The sequence below is a fragment of the Chrysochloris asiatica genome, unplaced genomic scaffold (genome assembly GCF_000296735.1).
Source record: "Chrysochloris asiatica unplaced genomic scaffold, ChrAsi1.0 scaffold00047, whole genome shotgun sequence".
Lineage (NCBI taxonomy): Eukaryota > Metazoa > Chordata > Mammalia > Afrosoricida > Chrysochloridae > Chrysochloris > Chrysochloris asiatica.
Window position 1 is genome coordinate 10,468,816 of NW_006408565.1, and position 10,200 is coordinate 10,479,015.

Sequence of the window (10,200 nt, forward strand, 5' to 3'; positions counted from 1 at the left end):
AAACCCTATACAGGGTCACTATGAGTCAGAACCAACTTGATGACACTTAACTACAACATATGCTACTTTGGTAAGTAGCAACTGAGGTCTTAATGCTTGTGAGCAGCCATTTAAGCTATAACTCTCTTCCCATCCAGAGCAAAGACGAGTAAATAAAATACAAGACTCAAGGAAACAATTAGTCCAAAGGACTAATAAATCACAGCTTCCACTAGCCTAAGACCAAAAAACCTGGTTAGATGGTACCTAGCTACCACTTCCAACTCCTCTGATCAGTAGAAGGCCCTGGGGATAGATGGAGTAGGAGAAAACTGTAGAACAAAATTCAAACTCATAAAAAAGATTTGGTTTACTAGTCTGATTAAGAGATTGGTAGAACCCCAGAAACTATGCCTTTGTTGTTGTTGTTAAGTGCCATCAAGTCAGTTCCAACTCATAGCAACCCTGTATAGGATTTCCAAGGAGCGGCTGTTTGGTTTGAACTATATCGACATGTTCAAACTGACTTTATTGTTGTTGTTGTTGTTAAGTGCTGTCAAGCTGACTCTGACTCATAGCGACCCTGGTATAGGGTGTCTAAGGAGTGGATGGTGAATTTGAACCACCAACCTTGCAATTCAAACCGTCCCTGAGGTAGAGTGCTTATCCTAAGGTGCCATACTAGGACTCCTGACTATGCACTATGCCTTTTTGTTGTTGTTAAGTGCCTCTGAGTCAGTTCCGACCCATAGTGACCCTGTCTAGGGTTTCCGAGGAGCAGCTGGTGAGCTTGTATCGCCAACCTTGTAGTTCAAACCGACTTTGCAGTTCAGTACATTAACCCACAGCGTCACAACAGGACTCCATGCACTGTCTTAGACACCCTTAAAACCTGGAATTAAACACACTGCAGGAGATCACCTTTCAGCCAAACAAATGATAGGCCCATAATGTGTGAGTAGCACCTGTAAGAAACTTGCTCCTCAAAACAATCAACCATACTGAGACCATAAGGACAGTATATGCACAAAACAAAGCTCTTAAGACAGGAAAAAGTAGAGGCAAAGGTGCTTGAAAGTAGAGGGAAAAGGAAAGATGGGCAAATGGAAACTAGGAGACCAAGGAGGAAATGGGAAAGAGTGTTGCTATATTGAGGGGATTGCAACTAATGTCACAAAACATGTTAAGATGTTTGAATGGGAAATGAATTTGCTCTCTAAACTTTCACCCAAACCACAATAAATTAAAAAGAAAAAAAAAAAAAAAAAAAAGATTTCAAGAAAGTAAATCTACTCACATTTCATGAGGCCAAAGATGAAAAGTACCACATGCAGATAGCTAAAATACTCATTTACAACTTATTCTTTTTCCTTCATAAGAATGTTTCTAAATCCTAAAGTGACAATCTCAAAAACAAAGATTGAACTGACTCATATAACTCTTCAATCAAACAATATTTAATGATTCCCCAAACATTTAAAACTTTCTACTGACCTAGGAAACTGGAGGCATTAATATTCATAGACACACAACAACACATGTGATACATGTTGTTGTTAAATGTGGTCAAGTTGCTTCTGACTCACAGTCAGAAACCCTGTATAGGGTTTCCAATGAGAGGATGGTGGGTTTGAACCGCCGACCAGTGCTTATCCTATAGAGCCATACCAGGACTCCATGTGACACATAGGAATCAAGTAAAAAAATATATATATAAGTAAGCCCAGTCCTGGGTAGTCGGTTTACAATCTCAAAAGCCATCACAGAACATCCACTGTAGATGCACTGAAGTTGCAGTATCTTTTTTCTCCCTCTGGTATTTGAAAAATACAAACCCAATCCTAAAAGCATCTCATAAAAATACAAAACGTTTCTACAAAAAAAAAGGCCCCAAAGTCTCACAGATCCAGCTTTTATAGCACACTTACCTCACAACTAAGGTTTGGGCCTTCTTTCCAAACTTTTGTTTACTTTCACTCTGAAATTGCAATCGATTTTGAACTGGACTCCAGGTGTATGAAACTGAACAATGAGCCAAGGCCATGGATGCAAGTCGCTTCTAGGACAGCATCTTTCCACTTCAAATTTTCTTTAAATCACCTCTATTTCGAAGTCCCCTGCACCACCTCTAACAGTACTCACTCTCCTCCTCATTCTCAAGTATTTTTCTGTAATACTGTTTTATTCCACATTAAGAATAGACTAGCATTATCTTTGCTAGAAAACTGTTTATTAATTTGCTTGTCAAATATTCTATAGAGCCGTTTACATCTCACTACAGAAACCTCCTGGGTACATATTGACAGCTCAGCAAGTATTTACACAAAGCTCTGAAACATTTGGTTCCTTCAGAGAAGAAGCTGCTGTGTCAAGCAAAGAATTATCAAGCACCTTTCCTCTACTTTTTTCCCTCCTTTATGAAGAGAAGCTTACTTTTAGCACACCTTTAATATGCCTAAGTTAAACTTCAGAACTACTAAGCCAAGAGGAGGAAGAACGGAAATTCAGGCATGCTGGACAAGAGAAAGAACAGTATTTCCAGGGCCAAGTGCAAACTATGTCATTAATTTGAAGAAAGAAAAAAAAAAGGGAAATAAGAAAAGGCAAACACATCCATGAAATTGACTCTGAGACATCTATTTAACTTTTCTTGTTCCAGCCTCAGGAACTTTTGCTTCTCTCTCAGCAAAATTTACAGGGCAAGTCCAGGCACTCAGATTACAACCAACTGCCCAAACCAGACCTCAACCTGCCCAAACACCACCATAAGAGCTTGGAGAGAGCTCACTGCTACCTCTCCCCATCCCCAGAAAAGAAGCAGTGTTGTTACTGGTGAACTTGAGAATATTCACTCCTCACCCCACCCTCAGTCAACCCCCTAATGTAAAGCCCCCTGGGGATTCTGAAGCAACTATTTTTCAAGTCTTGCTTTAATGAAGTCTGTCTAATTTTTTTCAATTACTGTTTAGTGTTTTAAAACCACCAGCCAGGTGGGATGACTAACGACAAACAGATTAACAGTTTCAAAGCAACAGTCTGGTAGGACTTTTGCTATATTGGGCCACAGACCACTGTGGCACCAACTGCAAAGCGATGTTCCTGTGAATCCTCAGGAGAAAACAAGCCTATAGTTTCTTGAGCCCAGGGGAAGAAAGATGGTCTCAAGACCACTACTGATAAATGTGCAGGAAGCTGTCCTCAAAGCATACCAGGTATGGCAGCACAGATAGATCCAGTCTACCAACTTCATTTTACTGATGAGCAGAAAATAAAACCCAAAGAAGGTGAATGATTTGCTCAATGTCATACAGCTTAAACCAGAGCTTCCATACAACCCAAGCTTCCTCCTCTTGTGAGCCCTGTGCATTTAACCCTAATCACTGTACCACATACAACTCAGTCAGTATGCACCAATAATGATTAATGACCAACAAAAACACGGAAATAAAAGCTATGGGAATCAGAACTCCATTTCAGAGCCCAAGGTATCAAGGCTCACTGGGCAAGAAGAAATACTTAGTGCCAATATAATTTCAATACCATATTTTAACCATATTTATATGCAAGCTTCAATTTGCTTCTAGAATTTGGGAATTTGAAACCAATCTGAAGCAATTTTGAATGCCAGGAATGAGAAAGGGCCCTGCTCATGATACTTTGTTAGCTTAGTCCCAGACTTCGAACAGTTCACTAAACTCTTTGCCAAAGTAGACATGACACCCTACAGGAGTCAATTCAACATATGAATGTTTGATGCTATCTACAACACCTTGTTACAGGTACAGGTGCTGCTTGTCATGGTTATTCTGTGTCACACACAAAGGAAGGAATTTCTAAAAGTTCTCATATATAAGAAGTCAAGCTTGGTCCTAGGTGCTTTCTTTTCAGACCACCATCTTAATCCTCATCACCCCAGTTCACTCACGTACAACAGAGAAACATGAAGCCCCCACAACTAAAAAGCACCATTCTCAGTAAAGTTTTCCCAGTTCCTCCTACTTGAGAGAGCTCCAAGAGTCCTGTATTTCAGCCAGCCCAAAATTTCTGCCAGTAGGCATTCCCATAATAAACCCAGGATTCCTCTGTTTGTTTCCCAGAAGTCGGAGATGCCATTTGATAGTTCCACAGCAGGAACTAACAGCCAATCAAATCTAATGTGGTTCTAGACTACTTAATATATGCCATTTTTACCTTAATGAGTTGGGTGGCCTTAAGGTACTACTACCAAAAGCATCCCAGGTAGGCTTCCAAAGAGAAAATGTATTCATCCCTTACATAGGGTTCAAGCACATAGGTGACATATAATACTTCATTAGTAGCAAAATTCAACACCTTGAGACACAATATTGCATAATGAATGAGATAAAGGAAGTTTGCTATTGGGATCTTCCCAGTTGCTGTGAAAAACACACACTTGCCTAATTTCATAAAAGAGTTAAATGAGAACATTACCACCTTAGCTATGCCAATCAAGTTTCCACAAAAACTCAAGTCTTAATTCTGGACTGGGTTAGGAAAAGGAGAAGGTAGAGCAAGACCCTATTATTTAAGAACATTTAAGAGAGTAGGGCACTATGGTCTGCCAAGAAGTTTATCTTCGAATAGCAAAGAGGAATTCAGAACAAAATCCATCTACCTACAACCTCATTTATAGTAGCGCCACATGCCTAAAGTAACCCACAAAACTGGAAGCTGCATGGTACCTTCCATAATCCAATGCTCACCAGCCCATTCCCTGCGTCTCAGTAGAGTAAGTATCTGAACTAATGTTGAACAGAAGTAATCTATGTTTGGTGGGGAACCATGAGTAGTAATTGACTCCAAGACACTTTACAACAAGAAGTCTGGGTCTGGTGATATTAAAAAAGAAAACTCATCCAAAAGCAGCACAGATAGGCTTCTAAACAGGAACTTTATCTATCTTCTTCCCACTTACCCATAACGTTGTTGTTGTGAAGTGCCATCGAGTCGGTTCCGACCCTTAGTGACCCTGTATAGGGTTTCTGAGGAGCAGCTGGTAAGCTTGAACCATTCACCTTGCAGCTCAAACAGCTTTGCAATCTGGCACATAACCCACAGTGCCACACCAGGACTCCTACCCATAACATACACAGTGCCTATCACAAAAATTTACACTGTTTGATGATTGTTGAACAGCAATAGTTGATTTTATAAGAATAAATTGCCATCTCCAAACCAGTACAATTCAAATCTAATTTGCTTTTAAATGAGCCTCTTCTTGGTTTATCTTCAAATTGCTTCCTCTCATATTCTAATAGTTTTCAAGAAGAGTAATTTCTCAGCTTAAAAAACAGAAAGAATAATAAGAAAAAAAATGTGTATTATAGAATGAATTGAAGACAAGGTGTTCTGTTTTCTAAGACAAAAACTAATACGCCAAACAGTAGAACTTTTTTTAAGTACAACTTAAAATTCCCCTGCTTTTTGCACATGAAAGACATGGAGTCCACACACAGAGCTGTAAGCCTGCCATCCACTACAACAATTTCCAAAATTCCTAACCCAAAGGAAGAGTAGAAAAAGCATTTCTGGCAAGGGGAAAGAATGCAACTAATTAGGTCATCTAAGTGAACAAAATCTTGTAGCACAAAGGTAAACTCGCTACTGCTGTAAGTGAGGGTGTTTGAAAGAAATTTGGCCCCTCTCTTTCAAAAGATACATGGGCCCATGTTGTTGATGTTAGGTTCCATCCAGTCAGTTTTGACTCATCGTGACCCTGTATAGGGTTTCTAAGAAGCAGCTGGTGGGTTTCAACTGCGACCTTGTGGCTCACAGTAAAGTGCTGATCCTCTAGAACCACACCAGTTCATATAGGTCCATAGAGTACCTTATATTTCTTAAGACCAAAGTCTTAAAGACAAAACATGATGAAGAGGAAAAATGAGTAAAACAAAATGAATGTACAAAAAGACACCTATAAGTTGTAATATCTAAGCAAGTCTTAAGTCTCACCATACACCATCTTTATACCATGAAAGACAGAAAAAAATGGAACAAAATGCAAAGAAAAACTGTCTAGCTCTAAATTGATTGCTGGCAAAATTAAAATGCAAAACTAGCCCATTTGAATAAATATATTCCAAGAACAAATTAAACCAAAGCTTTAGGAGTAAGTCCCTTCCACAATTATGAAGAAACATTCACTCCCTTCCCTTTAAATTTAGTTGCTTTCTCAAAGTTCAATTAACAAAAGAAAGTGTTAACAAGATTCAACATGTAAACAAAGAATGGGGCTCCGCCTTCCCTAAAACTGAACACTTGAACAAACCATACATGAAATTCTCTCAGCTTCCAGTTCTCCAAAAAAATAAGTTTTCTTCAGCACTGCCCCCCATAAAGATCCCACATTCAGCACCACAGAATAGAGGCCCAGTAAAATAATTTCAATTCTGCTAAGCGAACAGGGTCAAAATTACAAGACAAATGCGTCTTCAGAGCCATCAAAGAATTCATTTATACCATGAGGAAAGTCACAAAACCAAAACAAACAGCAAACCCATTGTAGAGAAAAACTCAGCTACTGTTCTAACAACACAGAATCTATTTCAGGCTGCATAAAACATAACAAGCAAAATAAATCTAAGGTACAAGCAAAATGCCATTGCCTCCTCTTTTGTTTCGGGCACAATGTAACAAGGGCAGCCTGTCTGGGGCTCTGCTCCTGCTGATACAGTATTGCTGCTTAAACCTCCCTCCTCAAGGTCACAGCCAATTTCAGCTCTGGAATAAAAGGCAGATAGTGGCAGCGATGGTTTGGGTTATCACTGGCAGAAAAGCAGAGTGTAAAAGTTTATGAGCTCATCAGGATTGTTGTACCATTACATCAGAGGCAATTATAAATGGCCAAGAGCAGGAGATGGGGAGCCAATCAGATCACAGATAGGATGTCAACCTAAGACCAACTGTCTCCTGGCTTTGACAGAAGGATTTTACCTCCATAATTCAAATCCCAAACCAAAGCAATCTGCACTTACTACTCCAATCACTCAGCTGTTTACCAGCACTTCCAGGGAGAAGCCCAGGCCACTGGGCCGACGGAGACCAAGACAGGAGATGGCCCGGGCTGCTCTGGGTGAACCGCAGCCGGCCTCTAGCTGCCCCCAAGCAGGCCCCTGCCCTCCCTCGAGGTCTCCACGAGTCCGAGGGGCCCCTCCTAGAAAGCACAGATGGGGACAACCTAAAGGAGGGCTGAGGGGCAGAAAGGAGCGGCAGGCGAGCAAAGAACTGTTTGCTCAACTCCCAAACTCCTGCCACCAACTATGCTCCTAACCTGAGCCCCCAGCACCCCCTCACCCCGGGTCAGGCCCTTCTCCCACACACTCTGTCCCGTACCCCCCTGGCAACCCCCTGAGTTCAAAGGAACCAGGAGAAGGGGAGATGGGGAGCAGACACCTCTGGGAAAGCCCCACACAAAGACTGAAAGGAGGGAAGGAGAGGAAGGCAGACAGGCAGCCATTTTAAGAGAGAAGAGCCAGACAATGGCAGCTCCCCAGCAGTGGGGGCCCCGGACTGGGGAGAGCCCACGGCTGTGATCGGCTCCCCGCTGCCGCCACCCACCCCCAGCTACCTGGTTGCCCCAGCCCCCTCCCCACTCAAATGTGTACCTGCGGGGTCCGGGCGAGCGGCTGCCCCCCGCCGCCGCTGCTCCCTGGGCTCATGGGCGCGTGGTGACTCCTTTGTTGGGCCCCTCCCGAGGCGGCCGCTGCCGCCGCGGCCCCCCAACACTGCGAGGCCATGTCCGCCGGGCCTTTGCCGGCGCCCCCGTCCTGGGGCCCGCCGCCGTAGTCGCCCCCGGGGTAGCCCTGGTAGCCCCGGGCCGAGCTGGGCGACGTGAGCAGTTGGTTGAGGGTGGGGGTGGCGGTAGGCTGGGGGGTTCCCCCGCCGGCCGCTGAGGGGCCGCCTCCCCCCATGGCCCCGAAGCGCTGCTGAGCGAAGGACGAAGACGACGAGGAGGCCGAGGCGCTGGAGGAGGGAGGCGGCTTGGAGCCGGCAGCCGCCGCCACGCCGGGGCCCGGAGTGCCGCCTCTTGGGGAGCTCAGCGCGTAGGCCTGGGGGGGCGGGGGGTAGGCGCTGCGGTTAGGGTAGTAGGAGTTGTACTGGTGGTTGGGGAAGCCATGGTCGTGCGAGTTCTGCTGGGGCCCCGTGTAGGGCTCCAGGCCCCCGCCGCCGCCACCGCTCTGCAGAGCTGCCAGGCCAGGGCTTTGTTGTCCGCCATGTTGTTGGTGGAAGACGGCGGCCGCGGCGGCGGCGACGGCGGACGGGCTCCGACCGTAGGGCTGCCCGAAGCCGTAGGCTGGGGGCGGCAAGGCGGCCGCGGCCGAGTGAGGAGGCGCCCCCACCCCGTCGCTGCTACCGCCACCGCCGCCGCCGGGCGGCTCCGTGAGGTTATTGTTCAGGGCGGGCCTAGGGCCCGCGTTCCCGTTCGAGTTCTTCAGGTCCGGCTCCGCGCCGGGCCCGCCGCTGCCGGCTCCACCGCCGCCTCCCCCATTGCTTTCGGCCCCGTCCTGCAGCTCCTTTCCCAACGGCTGCGGCGGCCCCACAGCGGGGCCCTCGCTCTCCTGCCCAGCGGCTGCCTTCATTTCCCCGCGCTCGGCCGCTGCCGCCGCCGCCTCGCCCCCCGCCTCCTCCCGCTGCTGCTGCTCCGCTTTCTTCAGCTCCGAGGGCGGCGGCGGCGGGTTACCCAGGTTGCTGGCGGCGGCGGGGGCGACCTGCGCGGCCATGATCCCCGCTGTCTCGTCCGCGGAGAGACCCGGCCTTGTCTTCGTCTTCTCCCCCCCTCCCACCCCGCCCCGGGGCCGAGTCCCCCGGGCTGCCCTCCCCACCCGCCCGGGCGGGCCTCGCGGGGCTCCGCTGCTGCGCTGCGCTCGCTCGCTCCTCTCCCCCCCGCCCCGCCGGCTCAGGCTCCGGGCTGGCGGCGGCGGAGGAGGAGGAGGCGGCGGCGGCCGAGGCGCCGGCGGCTCAGCTGCTCCCGGCTTTGGAGGCTCGGGACCCGGCTCTCCCGGCTCATTCCCCCCAAGCCCTTGCCTGGGAATGAGGGGGGCGGTGGAGGCTTCGCTCCCCAGGGCCTGGCCCCGCTGTGACTCTCCGCTTTCTGCTGCCGGAGAAAGGAGGAGGGAGGGAGGGAGGGAGCCGAGGGGGAGGGGACGGGGAGGGAGGGAGCGGGGGGAGGGGGACCTGGGACGGGCGGGCTGGAGGGCGCGCGGCAGCAGCCCGGGCGCTGGGAGGTAAAGTCGGAGCGCGGGCCGGGCCGGGCGTCCTGCCTCCCCTCCCCGGCCGCAGCTGTGGCCGAGACTGCTGCGCGGCAGCGGGCGGGCGAGCAGGCAGGCGGCTTGACTGAACGGCTAGAGCGCCCCACTCTCCTCCAAGTCCCCCTCACTCCGACACGAGGCTCAGCACTGCCATTTTGCCCAGCACCGTCGCGGTCGCCTGGCAAACCCGGACTGGAGCACGGAGCGGGCGCAGGCCGCGGAACGGACTCGCTCTCTTCCCCTCACAAAGGAGGAGGGGAAGAAAACGAGCCGCGGCGGCAGCAAGCTCTCTGCCGCTTTCGCTCGGCAGCGCAGCCGCTGAAAGCTTCAGTGAAAACCCGGCCCGGAGCTCTAGCCTCGCCGGAGTCTGTTCCGCCTCCGCCTCCCTCCCCGAGTTCCTATCCTGGCGGGTTTTAGCCGCACCGAGGGGAGCAGCGGGCAGCGTGAACTTTACCCGTGGCTGCAAAATTGGCTTGAGCCGGAGACCGCGGCTGCCTCGGCCCAAGTCTGACTCCCTGGCAGCAGGCCTGGTCTCTTGGCTGCTACTTAGCGCCTCTACAACACTTTTCTTCAAAGCCCTTTACAAACCATCTCTAAAGACCTGGGTTGAGTGAGTGAGGGGAGGTTCTGCAGTTTACTCTTTGCAAGCAGAAAGACAGAACTGACCTTTGTTAAGACTTTCCGCTTTTCCTCCCCTGCCCTCAGGATTTCATTCTGACAAGACCCTAGGGGCAAGGGGTCTGGATTATCCCCATTTTACAGAATTGAAAGGAGAGGTGAGGGGACCTGCCCGGGGTCACTTAAAGTCAGAGGGCTGAGAAGAGTGGCTTCAAAAGCAAGTGGAATCTCCAAGGTTGCCTCCTGCCTACTTAGCCTTAAAAAAAAGCGAGGGGGTGGGGGGCGGCCAAAGTAGGGATTGGAGAGCAAATCCAACAATGAGATCAGAATATGA

The 10,200-nt window shown here is 48.7% G+C and overlaps 2 protein-coding genes across 3 annotated transcripts in view; one reads left to right on the plus strand and one right to left on the minus strand.

Annotated features, from left to right (window-relative positions):
* Positions 1 to 9,088, minus strand: part of ARID1A (AT rich interactive domain 1A (SWI-like)) — a 92,140-nt gene extending 83,052 nt beyond the window's left edge. Inside the window, exon 1 of one of the 2 annotated variants that reach the window (XM_006862253.1) lies at positions 7,605 to 9,088. In XM_006862253.1, the coding sequence (XP_006862315.1) occupies positions 7,605 to 8,720 (1,116 nt within the window). In that variant the 5' untranslated portion in view covers positions 8,721 to 9,088. The remainder of the gene's footprint in view (positions 1 to 7,604) is intronic. The other variant, XM_006862254.1, reaches the window with a different exon arrangement.
* On the plus strand, positions 8,719 to 9,665 carry LOC102833121 (collagen alpha-1(III) chain-like). Its single transcript, XM_006862381.1, has 2 exons — positions 8,719 to 9,042; positions 9,108 to 9,665. The coding sequence occupies exons 1-2, from the start codon at positions 8,719 to 8,721 to the stop codon at positions 9,663 to 9,665; spliced, it is 882 nt and encodes a 293-aa protein (XP_006862443.1).
* The last annotated feature ends 535 nt before the right edge of the window (positions 9,666 to 10,200 follow it).

Coding starts and splice junctions, on each gene's coding strand:
- LOC102833121 (XM_006862381.1), top strand. CDS start 8,719: ATGATCCCCGCTGTCTCGTCCGCGGAGAGACCCGGCCTTGTCTTCGTC. Junction 9,043..9,107: donor GCCTGGGAATGAGGGGGGCG/GTGGAGGCTTCG, acceptor TGCCGGAGAAAG/GAGGAGGGAGGGAGGGAGGG.